The sequence below is a fragment of the Frankliniella occidentalis genome, unplaced genomic scaffold (genome assembly GCF_000697945.3).
Source record: "Frankliniella occidentalis isolate FOCC.00 unplaced genomic scaffold, Focc_3.1 Scaffold38, whole genome shotgun sequence".
NCBI classification, from domain to species: Eukaryota; Metazoa; Arthropoda; class Insecta; order Thysanoptera; family Thripidae; genus Frankliniella; species Frankliniella occidentalis.
Genome location: NW_026267168.1, coordinates 819,851 through 836,222, shown reverse-complemented (window position 1 = coordinate 836,222; position 16,372 = coordinate 819,851). Strand labels below are relative to the sequence as shown.

Sequence of the window (16,372 nt, the reverse complement as noted above, 5' to 3'; positions counted from 1 at the left end):
ACTGTCTCCTACCACCACCCACCTCAATCGATTATGAGATTGGAAACAAAGATTTGGGACAGCAAAGCTTGCCTGCATTTTTTTGTTTTGTTTAGAATAGGACTGTTTTACTTAAACAAATACAATTTCCTATCGAAGAATAAATTTATTCAATACATTGTGCATCACTGGAAATGGAATGATAAACAGGAATACTAAGAATATTCCTTTACGCTCATTTGACACAAAGGATAAAATTCCTTCTACTCACTAACCATCACTAGCACCAAGCCAAAGCATTGATATCTTTGGTAACATGCTAACATCTGCTTTAACATAGTATACAGGGTAAAGGAACAAAAAATTGAATAAGATTGAAGAGGTTTTAACATGATTAGATTGTACTCATAACTGAAATAAAAAATCAACGAATCTTATTGACCTCAAAACTATACATAGAAAGGGGAGGGAGATGCACTAGTGACTGTAGTCATTCAATAAAACTTAACATACATGGATCTCAATGAAAATTAAAGGCACGCTGACGGGAATCAACCAGGCATTAATTAAGAGATGACAACTAAAGGGCCAATTTCTTCAATACTATGGTTGGATAAATGTTGGAATACTGAAAAGGTAGAATAAAAAAAAAGTGTGAAGTAGAAGCAAAAGATAGTCTTACTAAATGATACATGTAGTATCAGCAGCTCACTTGATTACCTTTGATAGTGTAGCCAGGCTGACTCTCATACTTATTCCCTCTATCATCATGGAACAGCTGATATTATTTTCGTCCAAGTCATCTTCACAGGAAGTATTTAATTCATCGTCTGAGTCAGAATTTGTGTTGCTACTTGACACAGTGACATTTGTGGGAGAGGTCCTCATGTTGTGCCATTTTCTACCACCAGTTGACTTTCTTGCGACTGCACGAAATCTAGAGGTGGATTTCCTTGCCACCGCTCTCTGAATCAATATTGTTCAATATTATTTCTAAAATTTGTTAAAAACAACTGAGAAGTGTTTTCTCATAACATTTCAGTGAGATGTTGAAGAAAAGTTTAAAGGAACAGTGAAAGAATTACTTCATTAAGTACATATTTCAAATTGATATAGAAAAATATCTATTCTCAAATCTAATAAAATATAATATGCACTTTTATATCAATTGCAGAGGTTCAACAAAAAAATTATCTGGTGCAGAGAATGCCCTCTTTACAGTTAATTCAAAATGTTGCTCAGGAATAAGCACATTTGTTTGAAGAGTAATTACTGCTAAGTATTCCAAAATACTGGTGAACTATTCCAAAATACTGATAACTATTTAAGGCAACCACCACACACCACATAAAAGTCAGCTCATTAATCACAGCTTATCATTAAAACTTGATCTCAGATCTTACAAATTACGAAGAAAAATAAACAAGCACAAGGTGTGGATGTGAGGCTTCAAATTAAAACACACTAAGTACTGTAAGATGGAAACGATAGTTCAAATTGATGCTACTTAGCGGTTGCACAGTACAATTTAAGTAATTAAACTTGTTTTGTAAAAGTAGAAAACTTAATGGATCATATATCTACGGCAAATGAACAATCAAGTTTTCAAGTATTGAAATGAACATTATGTTTAATAGAAAAGATTTTTTTAGAGAGAAAAGCTTCCTATAAACTGACATCTTCATGATATTCACACTGAAGTTATCTACACTTGTAATAAATCAAAGGAAAAATACTCTGATATTTCTCATGGTACTGGAGAATCGCCCACCTTAATTGGAAACTGATGTGCAGGTTCACTGCTATCCAATTCAATATATTGTGCATCTAGATGAGAATGGAAATTCAAATGATGATCTTTCATTTCCAAGGCTGATTTCACAGGTTCGGAGCAATAGAGGCATGCCATGCTGAAACAAAACAGATACAATTGAGCAGGGATGATTCCTCCCTAACCATTTATTGAACATATGGAATCAGAGCTGTAAAGCAGGTCCATCTGGGTCCAAAGCGGGTATTCATCCAATCGCAATATCACAGCATTCTGAAGCCACTGCGGCCCCACACAGATTTTAACCGAGTTGCAGAGTGTCCTCAACTCGGTTAAAATCTGTGTGGGGCCGCAGTGGCTTCAGAATGCTGTGATATTGCGATTGGATGAATACCCGCTTTGGACCCGGATGGACCCGCTTTACAGCTCTGTATGGAATGGATGTTTGTTAATAAGAACTCTATGAATGCTCACTTTGTTTGGAGATCATCAGACATATCTGTTGTCTTAACTTTAACTGAGCTAACTTCTTCACCAGGATGCTCAGACAGAAAGTGGTGATTAAGGGATGCTTTTGCACTGAATTGTCGCGGACACATAGAGCACTGAACTCTATTATGTATTAGCTCAGAAATTCTTAGTTTCTCTCCCGGATGACGAGATGGATAATGATCAAGAAGCAATTTTATTGTGCCCGATTTGGCACACAAACCACATTTAAATGCCATTGTTTCTATTCCCTTGGCACCCGGTTTCACCTAGAAGATATTATTAAAAGCATTATTTCAGTAGATCAAAGGGGGAACAAAAATATAGAAATGAATGGTAAAAACATACCTCTTTAAACTTGAAAGGGACAATGCTCCGTCCATCAGGAGTTTTCTCAGAAAATGACTTGTTACTTTTGTGAGAAGATTGCCAATGAATAAATAGACGAGTAAGTGATGTTTCCCTTAGTCTACAAAAACAACAGCGCAGCACATGAACATTCTTAAATATTTCTTCAACATCTGCAATGTCAGCCATTTTCACTTCGGAAAGTTTTTCATCCAGAGATAAAGTCATCTGCCCTGTCGACCCAACTCCTGTTGCTGACCTATAGACACAAAAAAAGAAAAGGCAAATAGAAACAAGGTTATATAATGTAATTACAAAAATACAATAAAAAAATAATTGAAGAAACACTTGCCCAATTTTCTTTCGCTGGTTGGGTAGCGGTAAAATTTTAGGAGAGGGTGGCAAATTATTTTTAACAGGTTTCAAATCCAACCCTTGGTGTACCTTTGAACTGTGTAGTCTAACAGATGATTGTTTTATAGCTGTAATCCGAATTGAAAGTAAACATACAATTGGCATTTAGAAAAGTTCAATTAACTGAAATGTGTAGAATGTATGTAGGCTTGCCTTGATATGCACAACCACCACATTTCCAGGGCTTTATCTCCCAGTGCATCATTTCATGATATTGAGATTCTTGTTTGCTTTTACTGACAAATGCACAGCCATGTGTATCTTTGTACTTACATTCCAAACCTGTATTGAAGAAAATACTGATGTACTCAGGAAGGGGAAGAACACCATTGGCTAATGTCAAATCATTATACAGTACCTTCAGCAGAGGAAGAAGGTTGCTGCTCAATATTAAACTCTTCTAAATTTCCACTCATTAGTAATTGATTTTCTTCAGAACTAGTTTCTTCTTCCTCTACTTCCTCAATATCTTCCTCCAGAGCACTTTCGTCTACTTCAATGTCTTCACCTTCGACATTTATCCAACAATCCGCTTGTGGGTTTGCTGCATGTTTTGTTTCTAAGATAAAAGTAAAGTAAATAAATGCTCCTCTTACATCGCAAATGAGAATAGAAAGCAATCTATTGATATATACACTCACTTGGGCTTAGTTTTGTTCCCAATTCCATTGGTTGTTCAAACTGGGATACAGTTTGTGTCATTGGCTTTAAAACTGATCTCGAACCTAGAGCTTTAATACCTTTCACAGAATCAAATTTTTTAGGAGATACGCAGGGTGTACCAGAAACAGGTGAAGTGATTGGTGTAATGCTTCCAACAGAACCTCTTGGAGACAATCTTCGGTTTGAACTTGTCTGAAGAGGAGAACTATTTTTACTAGGGGAATAGCCTAGAGTTGAGGTAGCCCTGCTCAAAGTAGCTTCAACAGGTAATCCAAATTCAAGCATTTGACGGGTGATATCCATATTAATCTGGGGAAAAGAGCCAGTATCAGCAAACTTACATGCGCAGTAAGTTCAAGACAGAAAATTTAAATTCTTACATGATCTTCTGAATGAGTATCAACTATATCTGATGCAGTGAAGAGTCTTTGGTGCATATCTGTGACATGAGTTATTCCCTCATCAATAGATGGAAAACTTTTCAAACATCTTACACATTGATATCTCAAATCATCACTGAAAGAGACAGATTTACTAAGTAGATTCAGATACATAAAATGGTTAAGATTCAAAAATAGCACTTTAAATTCCGGAAATGTTACAAATCATGTCAATACATACCTATTGAAATGAGACCGCAGATGTTCCCGGAAATTATTTTCTTCGTGAACTGGAAATTTGTTCAGGCATTTGGCACAAGTAAAAGAGGCATCATCCCTTTTCCCCCTCTTGTTAACTGTAGTGTCCTCGCCACTAAGTGCATTTGAGGGACGCTTATTGCGAACTGACAATGCTAGCTCTGCCTTCCTTGATTCAGTATGCTATAATTGTAAGAAAACAATAGATTACAGAATATGCTACACTTCTAGTGCAATGACTTACATCACACAATGTAACATTTGGTACCTCAATTTCCCTGGGCTTCACACTGTTTTCTTCAAATAGGATTCCTCTTAAATGACGGACACGTGGTGAATTTCTTGTCCATAATGGCGTTGAATCAAAGACAACTCGCTCCACAGGAGGGGTAGAATTTTCAGAAAGTGGTTGGGGTGTTTCATCATTAAGTTTCTCCACTTTACACTGTTAAGATGAAATTCATTACAAAAAATATTCATTATGGCACATTCTTCAACACTAGCAAGATTAAGTAAGTGAAATATAGTTTTACCTTACGGAACACTTCAATGAAAGCTTCTTTATCATTTGGGTGGCGTTTAGTAAAATGGGGATTAAAACGGACTCTAGCATTTGCCCGAAAGTTGCACAAAGTGCATTTGTACTGGGCATGAATACGATGAATAGTAGCCATGTGACCCATCACTTCTGCTTTATTGCCTTTGAGAGAACACAAGGAACACTCATACATGCCTTCAGTGCCCATAATTTCGGACTCAATGTCAACTAAATTTTCTGTATCCATAGGACCATCTGGTTGAGGCTCCCTTACTATTCTAATGAGCTTCTGATCTGGATGCTTTTCACCAGTGTGACGTTCCACAATGTGCCTGATGATTCAAAATGATAAAAAAATATAACAAATATGATGGAGGCAATACAAAGATTATGAATAGATTCATGACACTTATACGTTAAAATGATACCTTTGATAATGGTAATAACTGCAACCTAAGCAGCTGTATAGTCTACTGTCATGCATTTTCAGATGAGAGCCCAATTTTTCAACCATGATAGGTTGTTTACTACTATCACTCTCATATTCTGGACAGTGAGGACATTTATAAACAAGAATTTCTGGATGTAGAACACGAATATGGTGGCGTAACATAGCATCATCTGATGAAATCTGTTGGCATGCTGGGGCACAGCACACAAATCTCTGGTTCTCAGGCACAAATTTTGGCTCATCAAGAACCTAAAATTGAAATATTTCAAACAATTTTTAGGAAAATTTCATGATTGATGTTACTGACATTGATAAATGATTAGATTAGATTAGATTACCTTGAAGGCATTGCTATCACGTCTTACAGGTATTGTTGAGCTTATGGCATGGTTTGTCATAGTGTCAAACATTTTCTCATTGCGTTCCAGACAAGGAACAGGATTAAGGACAGGAACTGGAGAGGGCTCACACCCAGATTCATGCTGTTCCAAGTGCCTCAACATGTTACTTCGCACTTTAGTAGCATAATTGCAAACTTTACAGGAAACATTGCAGGTAAAAACCGCTGATAAGGGAAGTTCATGTTTCTCTTCAGGTCCAAAGCTTGTTTTATTACATACTGATTGCTGAATTTTAGTCTTAACTTTCTTTCTTACATTGTCCTAGGAATAAATAAAACTTTAATGTAATGGTATTTCACAACATGAGCACAAGCCTCCTACTACACCATACCTTTGGACGTAGAATAAGAATTCCATCTGGGTTGTCCGGATCTGAAGGAACCATATCAATTGCAGCTAATTTGTGAACATTTCGAACATGCCTATGAGCAATAGTTGGGTGGGTTGTTCGGAAATCATCGCACAAACCACATACATAACGGGGAACACCATGCTTTGGCATATGCTCTAGCAAGGTAGATGGATTTCTAAAATCTTTTTTGCAATGCACACATGACAAAGTCCCAGCATCTTGTGCAAAGTCGCAAATGGGCAAATGGTTTTTAAGGGCAGATGCCGTTTCCCCTCTAAACAGACAACCTGTGAACAAACAAAAATATGTATGAAAAAAAAGAAAGAGAGGACGCTTCTGTTGAAAGTTGTTTTTCTGAAGACTCTTACCTGAGTAGCCACAGACAAATAAAGACAAACCAGAAAGATTAGTTACATTATCGTCCTTGTTGGATTTAACAATGCTCAAAGGTTTATCAAACTGATCAGTCTTCAGATTCGGATCCTTTTCTTTTAAATTTCCTTCAGCATCAGAGAGATTGCTACTTGTAATAGCCAATGGTGATTGTTCTGATAATCTACCACTAAGTTCTAGAATGTCCTGATTTGTGTCCTGCAGACAAACAAAAAAAAATAATTAAGTAATCACTTAAGTTCTGTACTATAAACAGAATACACACAAAATGTACGTCTCAAATAGAAAGGAACCTAGCATTTTATTATTTTAAGAACTTACCCATTTCTCTGTCCCAACTTCAACACCAATTTGAGGAAAACTTTTTGGAGAGGTGGAGGTGTGCCAAGTTGATTTGACAGTCCATGATAGTTTAGATCCTATGTCATAGGTATGACAGGGTGCAGTATAGCTTTGGTCAAAGAGAATCGGGTCATTGCTATTATCTGTTTCTTGGTTCTTTGAAACAGTAAAGGTACAAGGAAATTGGGAGTAAACATCATCCAGATCAAGAACTTCTATCACATAGCCACTGGGCAACCTTAGTACTTTCTGTAAGTTTAAAAAACAATATAAAGTATTAAAAATGATTACCTTGATTTAAGATAGAAAAAATGGTATGAAGATTTTTGGATGATAGTAAAACAAGGAATTATACTTACAGGGGATGAATTCATCTCCTCAGTGCGTGTTCTTGATGTCACAATCATTTTTCGATCTGGATGATCTAAACACATATGGCAACTTATTTCTTCTTTGGTCTCTGAAGCTTTTTGACAATACAAGCAATGGTACTTTCTGTATGAATGAGAAGTACTGTAATGCTGTAAACAATAGATACATAGATAGAAATAAGTCCTCAGAAAGGATGAAAAAAAAACAAAAAAAACGACAGCAACAAAAACTTGTTAAATGGCAAAGTAATATGTTTTTAAAAAGATAGATGGATAGAAAATAATGAGGTGTTAACATACATGTATTAATTTTGATGAACTATCCAGACCAAGGCCACACTCTTTGCAGTAAAATATGTTATCAGAGGGATGCTGTGATTGCTGATGTGAAGTAAATTCCTCTGATGACACACATACTTTCCCACATTCTCCTCGATCACAAAATTGACCACATCTATAGACTTGAATATGGTCAGTTTGCAGCGATCTTTGAGACAGTTGAGATAGCTGTTGTTCACTAACAGATTGTGGCAAGGTACATTCAAACACCATTACATTACTACAATGTGAATTGGTCTGGAACAGATAATGCACATATACGACAATATTCACTAGAAAAATAAGAATAAATGCAAGGTGAAACAACAAATGACAAGTGCTACAAACCTGATGAAAGATGACACAGGCAATAGAAGCTGCTCTATAAAAACAACCGGAGCATTGGTATTTCAGAACAGCATGCTGTATCAGAATGTGGTCAACTAAATCCTCTCCAGAGTCTTTAAGGTCTCCACAGTAAGCACATCTCTGCCATTCAAATATTTCTGAAGCTGCATGTGCATTAAGTTTTAGTTCCTTTAAGAGGTGTTTCTGGTAATGTTCTGCAAATATTTCCTGTGGACAAGATTATAATTTTACAGGGTGAAAAGATTACTTTATCATCAAATGCAATAAGGTGAATTAAACTTACCTTTATATTTGAGCTGAAGGCACAATGTTGACCCATGCATTTAAAAAGATGACAAATCTTTTCAAATTTCATCATTTCCGACATGCTTGTTGGATCTTTCTTGAGGACAGTAAGAAATTTTCTGCTTCCTGAATTGAACACAAAATTTGTACATCACAAATTTCAAACATAGAAAATGGAGTTGGTCAAAGGTTAGTAACATTTCACATACCATCTACACTGCCAGGGGTAGTTACTAGACGGCCCTGCATTTCTATTGGAGTCCCATCTGGAGTGTGATCCTAAAAAAAACAAGAGTAAAAATATGAATGCCTGTGTTTTCTAAAAAAAAACAAAAAAAAAAAAACAGTACACCTTAAAGTTTAATATAAAAGGCTCTTACCTTAGACAAGCTTATGACACTGGAGATGACAAGAGATGGCAAACCACTTCTTTCAACACCTGGAACACGAAATATTACAGTTTTTTGAATATAATAAAAAGATAGATAAAGGTGTTACAAAAAAAAAAGTCCGGACAGTACCATGTTGAAATTTCTCTGCCACTGAGAGGACATCACCGGGCATCTTTCGAGGTCTTATCAGCAGTGGCTTGCCTGAAGACTAGATATGAAAGCATAAAACAGTTAGAGATATCTTTAAAACAAAACTTGCCCAAAATGAAATGCTTTATTAGTACCATTGCAGAACTTGATGATGTAGATGATGTTCCAGCACTTTCTTTGTTGCTTTCTTCCACTTCCACTAAGTGATACTTGACAAGATGATTAAAGGAAGACCTTAAGTCTCTTAAAATATTGCCTCCTTCATCACACACACTTAAAAAAGGAAAAAGAAAAAAAAGGTGCTGTCACTATAACATGTTAACAGGTGAGTTCAACGGTGAAATAAATTATGAATTTTACCTGCAAGGAGCTGACACTGGTTTCTCTGAATGTTTTTCAATGTGTTTCAGGAAAGTTGAAGCTTCTGGTGTGCTGAAGGCACAACTTGGAGATAAACAAAAGAAGGAAAAGCCTTGAGACTCATCTACTGCTCTTGCCTCCACAGGACCAACCATGACTGATCCTTTCTTTAACTTCAAACGGCTATGTGGAGTAACTGATGATGGGGAAGATACAAGGCTAGTTGATGGTGTAGATACAGGAGACTCAATGGTGGTTTGCATGCGCTGCAGTGTACTTTGTAAGGTACTAGAGGGCAGAGGTGCTTTGACTTCATCCGGAACCTCACTGGAAACAACACTTTCAAGATCTATAATAGATGCAGTCCGAGGTGTCCCTTTCCCAGGTCTTTTCTCTGAGTTCTCAGTGGACTTCTGGGCAAGTCTCGCAGGAGTCGTTCTTAAATTGGTTCTGACTTGAAGTGGCTGTGTGTCAACTGAACTCTCTGTTGAAACCTCTTTCCGAGCAACATCTTTAGGACTTATTGGACTGGTTGATTGACCACAATTCAGACGCTGAGCAAGTTTTTCAGACATAGAGCTTCGTATTTTGGGCCTCTCTCTTATCTTTGAACCAGCGTCTTCCAAGAGTTTCTTCCTATCTTCCTGCAACTTTTTGTCATCATCAGTATTGTGCTCTGACCCAATAAATATACTCATTTCAACAGGGGTAGAAGGTTTCTTGGTTGTAGAGGGAATGAGAATTTCTAATATGTCAGGCTCATCACTGATGGGATCTTTTTCTGCATGAGCAGATTCTATAGTTGATTCTTCTCCCTCTCCGTGCAATAATTCTCTTTCATTAGTCACTAGCAAGGGATCTCTTGCCATTTTAGCCTGAGCTTGATAATCAGATACCCCAGGCTGACAGTCAGACACCACATTTTCGAGCATTGTAAGCTCTGAGTCTGAAGAGAGTTCCCCTGAAACTTCCCTGAGCGTCAAGTCCTCACTCACGTCTTTCTTTTTGTTGGTAACAGCCTAAAGCACACAACATAAATTACATAAATGTTTATATCATTCTCCAAAACAGTGAGTCAATGAAAAACAACAATGTTTCACTTACCTGTGTCTTAAATGATCCCTTTTCAGATATACATATTCGAATAGCTTCAGCTGAAGGAGAATTGAGATGGTATCTCTGAATATGGTTCATGAGATTTGATTTACGCAGCTGAAAGTAATTACATTCAGAGCAAAGGTATGCTAATAGAAGTTTTGAAGTTGATCCTTCTTCCATTTGAGATACACTGCACAAGTCTTTCACCTCTGTATTAGGATGTCGTACCTTTCTGTGGGCTTTTAAAGAGATTCTTTGAGCTGCTTTGTAATTGCATTGAGTACAAGAGTAACGATATTCACCAGTATGAGTTGAAACATGTTCATACAGACGCATAAAATTAGTGGCCATAAATTTGCAAATAAGACACTTCAAGGGAGCTGATAGTCTTTTCTTTGCAGTAAATTTTTTGGATTCACTTTCACTATAATCACAGACATTTGCTTTGGCTTGATCGGCTAAACTCTTTGAGAGACGGGAGATCAAAACCTCATCAGACGGATGGCTAGATAAATAGTGTCCAACAATTGTCTTGCCAGAAAATTTGCAAATTTTGCAAGAAGCTCTGTCTCCAGCTGATGTAACAGTGTACTCAAGGTCTTTATGGTATTCTTGATTCCCAGGAGAAATAGGATCATCAGCACCAACAACCTCCATTTTCAGAGCGAGGGGATGCTCTGCCCCCGAAATAAGTGGGGCTTCTGGCATTTCAACATCACTGTTGTTTTCTGAAGGACCGTCTATTGTGTGAACAACATAATCACTCCCAACTGATGTATTGAGACAATTCTCTTCATTCACCGACTCAGATGTTGAACCAAGTACAAAGCTTTCATCGGAAATCAAGGAATCAGTAGCATCATGAAGGGTCTTCACATCTGCTGTTTTCTGTAACACCCCAGAGGGTTTTTTTATTTTCCTCTTTTTTTTAACGGGAGAAAATGGAAAGCTCCCATAAAGCTCCAAAGATTTTGATGTGTCACTATCACATTCAGAGTACTCTCGTGAGGAGTTTAGAGCTCTCTTTGTAGCTATTTTAAGGTCCTCTGGATTTTTGAGTAATTTTAGTTGATTGCGAGTTAGCTTACTGCCAGCACCTTCAATCTGAATTATATTACTTGTATCTATCTGAGACATATCTTTGTCCTCAATTTTTGATTCATCTTCTTCCCCCTCATCACAGTCACCATCATAAGAAGGAGTATACACTTCCTCTCTCATCTTCATTTGATCTCTGGAAACTGAGCCAATTTTTCGACCTCTCCTAGCAACATTCCTACTTCCAGATCGCATATCTACTGACTTATCATTAAAAATCTTAGGTTGCTTGGGACTTTCCATTTCATTGACGGCCGAATCAGATTCAGTATCAGATTCTATGAAATTTGTTTTATTCCTTCTTTTAAACACTGGGTTTGAGGAATCTGGACTTGTTCTTTGACACTTAGATGAAGGCATATCATCCTCACTCTCACTTGAAGACCTAATTTTTTTGTTGATGTCAGCAATTGTCTGACAATCTGATGTACTTCCAGTGGTATCCAATGAAATTTGGTCCTTGCAGGGACTATCATCAGAAAAATCCATGACATTTTCATAACGATATTTACTACGTGAGGGCCTTGCTTTCTCATCTGCTGAACCAGGACGGCTCTTAGGTGGTTGGAAGGTGTCTTTACCTTCTTTGCGCATGCGGCAACTTCTTTGACCTGTTGCAGTTACAACTTCTCTGCTAATAAACATTTCTCTTATGTCTTCATGCAGTTTCTCCAGTTCATTTTTCCCCCTTTTCTTTTTTTGCTTCTCTGAAGCTTCAGGTGAAGTCTCAGACTTCTGCAGGCCATCACTTGGAGTATTTTTAGCACTTTTGGCTTTAACAGACTGTTTCTTCTTTCTCCCTTTTTTTGTGGTGGAGCTGGTCTCAGACTCAGATGTTGCATTTGGCACAATTGGGTCACCCTTCTGTTCTACCTCGTTTTTAAAATGCTTCAAATCTTCCTTGAAACCACTCTCCAGAGGTTTTGATTGTTCTTCTTTGGGAGCCTCTCCAGTATTTTCTCTAAATATTTCTAAAACCTTGTTACGCTTATCTTCTGGAAGCTGACTAGCAGCCAGGGCAGCTAGCTCAATTAAACTTGTCTGCTTAAACAAATCCTGACTAGCCAGAGTTTTAATAAGCCCAACAATGATGTTCCCTGGTTCTACAGATGTTCCAACAGCCTCCAGTTGCGAGCTTGAGGGCTTTGAACTTTTGTTCCCATCATGTGCTTCAGATGAACTTCCAGCATCCCCTTTAAAAGGTAATTCAGGGATGTTTTCTGACGTGGATGTAGGGACATCCACAACTACATCCACAGCAGAACAGACATTCTCAATTAAAGAAGAACTGACATCAGTGTCCTTCTCAAGTTGTGACGTTTTAATGGCACTTTCTTTATCCACACTCAAGGGAGGAACATCTGTCACTAAAGGTTGATCCTTTCTTAACAGTTTGTCAAAATTCAGTTCTTTGGAAGGAGATCGGGACCTTGATCTACCTTTAGGGAATAGAGGTGAACTTCTGCCAGAGCATGAAGAGGATCTTGAAGATGCTGCTGCCTTCTTAGTATCTTTTGCGCTCTCTCTAGATACACTCCTTCGTGACTGATCGGGAGATCTCGATCGAGCATTGGATCTACCCCTTGATCGACCTTGTGATCTGGTTCTAGATATCGCTTGCGAAATAATAGAGGAGGAATCTCGAGACTTATTACTATCTGATGACACACTTCTTCTCCTAGCTCCAGAAATAATTTTTGTTCCAGCTGCTTGCCTGTCTGGAGATGGACTTTGATTTCTTTTCCAGCGCTCTGCCAATGAAATTTTATCAGAATCAGATGAATGACTGCGACCTCTTGACTTACGTTGATCTCTAACAACTGATTTAGCTCTAGAACGAGATGGGCTTGTTCTAGTCCTTGAGTCTGATCGGGATCTGGAATGTCTACCCCTAGATTTTAAGAACTCTTCACTAGATTTTGGTTTTGAATATGGGGAGCTTCTTCGATTTGAACCTGTTCTAGACCTTGAAGAACTTCTCTCTTTAGCTCTTGGTATATATCGGGATCTTGAGGGGCTTCTGTCTCTACTGTGTCCTCTTGATCTGGACACGCTTCTGCCCCTAGACCTAGCTCTGGATCTTGATGGACTTCTCCCTCTAGATTTGGCCCTCGTTCTTGATGAGCTTCTGCCTCTAGATTTGGCTCTAGTTCTTGATGTACTTCGCCCCCTTGAGTTGGCTCTAGTTCTTGATGTGCTTCGCCCCCTTGAATTGGCTCTACTTCTAGATGTACTTCGCCCCCTTGAGTTGGCTCTAGTTCTTGACGGGCTCCTTCCTCGTGATTTACCTCTGGATCTTGATGAGCTTCTTCCTCGTGACTTGGCTCTGGATCTGGATGAGCTTCTTCCCCGTGATTTGGCTCTGGATCTCGATGAGCTTCTTCCCCTTGACTTAGCTCGAGACCTGGAAGTACTTCGACCTCTAGACCTTGTTCTTGATGTACTACGCCCTCGAGATTTTGCTCTAGACCTACTTCTTCTATTTCTTGAATAGGAAGAACTCCTATCTCTAAGCCTATTTCTGGAAGTAGATCTACTCCTCCTCCTTGATCTAGATGGACTGCCCCCTCTTGGCTTTGAAGAACTTCTCACAGAAGATCTGCCTCGTGAACGACTTCTACCTCTACTTCTAGAAATGCTTCTTCCTCGTGATCTAGAACGGCTCCTTGCCCTTGAAGTTCTGTAATTATTGGGACTACGGGTGCGAGATAAAGCTCTCTGTGGTGATGGACTTCGAGTCTCTTGATCAGCATTCTTACCAGCTTTGAGAGAGTGAGTGCCACTACTGCTAACATTTAAATCTCCAGCATTGGTATCTGGGGGATTTCCAACAGTGAGAGAATTGCTCCCAGCATGAGTGTCTGGGGAGGGAGACGGGCTTTTTGTTTGGGCTTTATAGTTGGAGTTTGTTTGCTCATTATTTTCTTGTTCAAGTTTATCATCAAATTGTGCATCTGCTGATAAACTTTCAGTCAGTGGTTTGTTACAGAGATCAGAAGAAAATGAGGTTTCTTTGACAGACTCTGGACTAAGTAGTTGAGGTAATACTTTGGATAATCTAGGATCCCTAGCTGTAATACGAGATTCAATCACATTTTTAGATGATTGGGCTACATCTTTAGGAGGACTGGGCTCTTTAGGGCGTTTAGGGATTTTGTAGCTCTGTAACCCATATCCTTGACCAGTCTTGTTTCTCTTTTCTTCATGATAAATACTGCCGAGGGGAGAAGAGAAATCACTTTCATCTTTACCTTTGGTTTTCTCTTTTCTTTTAGAGTTAATATCAGCATTCTTGCTATCAGAATGTTTCTTTTCCTCTAAGGGTTTCATAGAAGCTAACCGAGGGTCTAAGGGTCTTTTCCCAGGGCCATGGTGGGTTTCATTTTCTCTTCTATGGATTTCAGGTTCTCTCTGCCCTACAAACCTTTCCTCATTGGGCTTTAAGATATTGCCTGGTATACTTCTCTCATATTGTGTATTCATGGATTTTCCTTGTCGAATTTTTGGCTGATATCGCATTCCTAAATCATGAGCTGTCGTAACAGTATTCATCTGTTTCACTGAGCAAGTGCTCTGCCAATATGTATTCATTACACTCTGCTGGCCTTGAAACATTGTTCTCCCATGTGGAGAACTGGTATGTGACTGATTCCATTGCACAGAACCTGGCTGAGAACTACCAAATGGAAGAGGATGGCCAGAAAAATTAGGCATATTTGGGGGTAAGGCTGAAGAGCTAAGCCCCATGGGGGGATCATGACCTCTAGCAGCATTTCTGTACTTCTGAGCCTCTTCATCCAAGGAACTTCTTCTCTGTTCCTTTTCAAGACGGGGGTCAATTTGTCTTAATGGTACATCTAAGGATCTTTGGCATGCTTCTTCATTGGTAGACAGCTCTGTCTCTCCGGGCCTTCTTTTTCCTTTCTCAATATCTGCTTTCAATTTTCGTAGAGCACCACCACTGCTAACACCTAATTTCTCTACTTGATCAAGCCTCAGCATGATTCTCTCTCTTGCACTAGGTTTGACACTTTCACCCTGAGGAGCATTATGAGGAAGGGAGCTAGAAGAAACCGGCAGAATACTCTTCCGATCTGTCAAATGAGAAGTAGAGCTAGGTAAGGATTTTGAAGGTAGATATGGGGAATTACAGGTTGTATCATACACTTCTCTTTGTTGAGATAAATGTCGAGACTGGTTGCCAGCTCGTTCTAATGCATCTAGAGGAGTTGGAAGCAAAGGTGATTTACTACTCGCACTTGCAAAAGTAATTGTTTGATGAGAGGTTTTAGTTTCAAGAACCACTTTATCAGCACACCTAGTGATCTCCTGCACAGATGAAGAACATGAGTTATAGCTCATATTGTGAGTTGGCATGTGACGAGGAAGAAGTGCAGGCTTTGGTGTTAAATGGTTCAAGGAGGGAGGAAACAAGGGAGGATGACTCATAACAGAATGCACTTGCATGCCATGCCGGTCACTTCCTGGGAGTTGTCTATGATCTACATCTGTTCTTGAATGTCTATAATCAAGATCTCTATTCAGTCTTCGCTCATCAACATCTCTTGCAGCAGGCCAATCATTTGAGCTTGGTTGACTTTGAATAGAAGTCTCTAAGCGAGGCCATTCTTCTCTTAATGGAGTTGGATGAGAATAATTTTTGTTAAGTTTTTCTGATTCAGTTGGAGACTTAAGACTATTATCATGTGATGAATGACTATAAGCTGTTGAATCCTGACTGGGGAAAACCATATCTAATCCAGGAATTTGTGGGGATGGAGTTGAAGACGATGTCTTTAAGTCAGTCTTAAGCATAAGGCCTTTCAGGCGACTCCTGCTTGCTTCCAAGCTTGATCCTTCTTCTGCCTGAGAGTAGTCCCTTTCCACAGTTGCACACCTCTCCACTGGAATTATTTTTGGTGCAGATCTAGGAGGGTTGAGATCTGACTGAGGAGGACTGGCGGGAGATTCCGTAACATCATCTGGTTCAGTCTTGACACTGTGGAAGAGAATAGATATAAATAAGACTGCGAAAACAATTAAGTTCAAACTAATATGATATCATAAGAACTTACATATTTTTTGACTCCACCTTGTCGGTGGATATAGTAGACTGAAAAAAAAAAATCAAGTTAGTAAGAGAAAGAGAGGG

The 16,372-nt window shown here is 38.7% G+C and overlaps 1 protein-coding gene across 4 annotated transcripts in view; it reads right to left on the bottom strand.

Annotated features, from left to right (window-relative positions):
- Positions 1-125: 125 nt before the first annotated feature.
- Positions 126-16,372, bottom strand: part of LOC113213381 (uncharacterized) — a 19,280-nt gene continuing 3,033 nt past the window's right edge. For all 4 annotated transcript variants that reach the window (XM_026432432.2, XM_052266384.1, XM_026432437.2 and 1 more), the window contains exons 5-33: positions 16,296-16,333; positions 10,129-16,219; positions 9,025-10,043; positions 8,799-8,937; positions 8,644-8,722; positions 8,503-8,561; positions 8,332-8,401; positions 8,121-8,248; positions 7,817-8,044; positions 7,451-7,726; positions 7,139-7,300; positions 6,759-7,028; positions 6,413-6,635; positions 6,024-6,331; positions 5,630-5,953; positions 5,269-5,540; positions 4,836-5,172; positions 4,571-4,747; positions 4,286-4,485; positions 4,045-4,180; positions 3,643-3,973; positions 3,360-3,560; positions 3,155-3,283; positions 2,940-3,069; positions 2,588-2,846; positions 2,225-2,508; positions 1,751-1,889; positions 700-945; positions 126-607 (exon numbers count right to left, since the gene is read on the bottom strand). In XM_026432432.2, the coding sequence (XP_026288217.1) occupies positions 560-607; positions 700-945; positions 1,751-1,889; positions 2,225-2,508; positions 2,588-2,846; positions 2,940-3,069; positions 3,155-3,283; positions 3,360-3,560; positions 3,643-3,973; positions 4,045-4,180; positions 4,286-4,485; positions 4,571-4,747; positions 4,836-5,172; positions 5,269-5,540; positions 5,630-5,953; positions 6,024-6,331; positions 6,413-6,635; positions 6,759-7,028; positions 7,139-7,300; positions 7,451-7,726; positions 7,817-8,044; positions 8,121-8,248; positions 8,332-8,401; positions 8,503-8,561; positions 8,644-8,722; positions 8,799-8,937; positions 9,025-10,043; positions 10,129-16,219; positions 16,296-16,333 (12,303 nt within the window). In that variant the 3' untranslated portion in view covers positions 126-559. The remainder of the gene's footprint in view (positions 608-699; positions 946-1,750; positions 1,890-2,224; positions 2,509-2,587; positions 2,847-2,939; positions 3,070-3,154; positions 3,284-3,359; positions 3,561-3,642; positions 3,974-4,044; positions 4,181-4,285; positions 4,486-4,570; positions 4,748-4,835; positions 5,173-5,268; positions 5,541-5,629; positions 5,954-6,023; positions 6,332-6,412; positions 6,636-6,758; positions 7,029-7,138; positions 7,301-7,450; positions 7,727-7,816; positions 8,045-8,120; positions 8,249-8,331; positions 8,402-8,502; positions 8,562-8,643; positions 8,723-8,798; positions 8,938-9,024; positions 10,044-10,128; positions 16,220-16,295; positions 16,334-16,372) is intronic.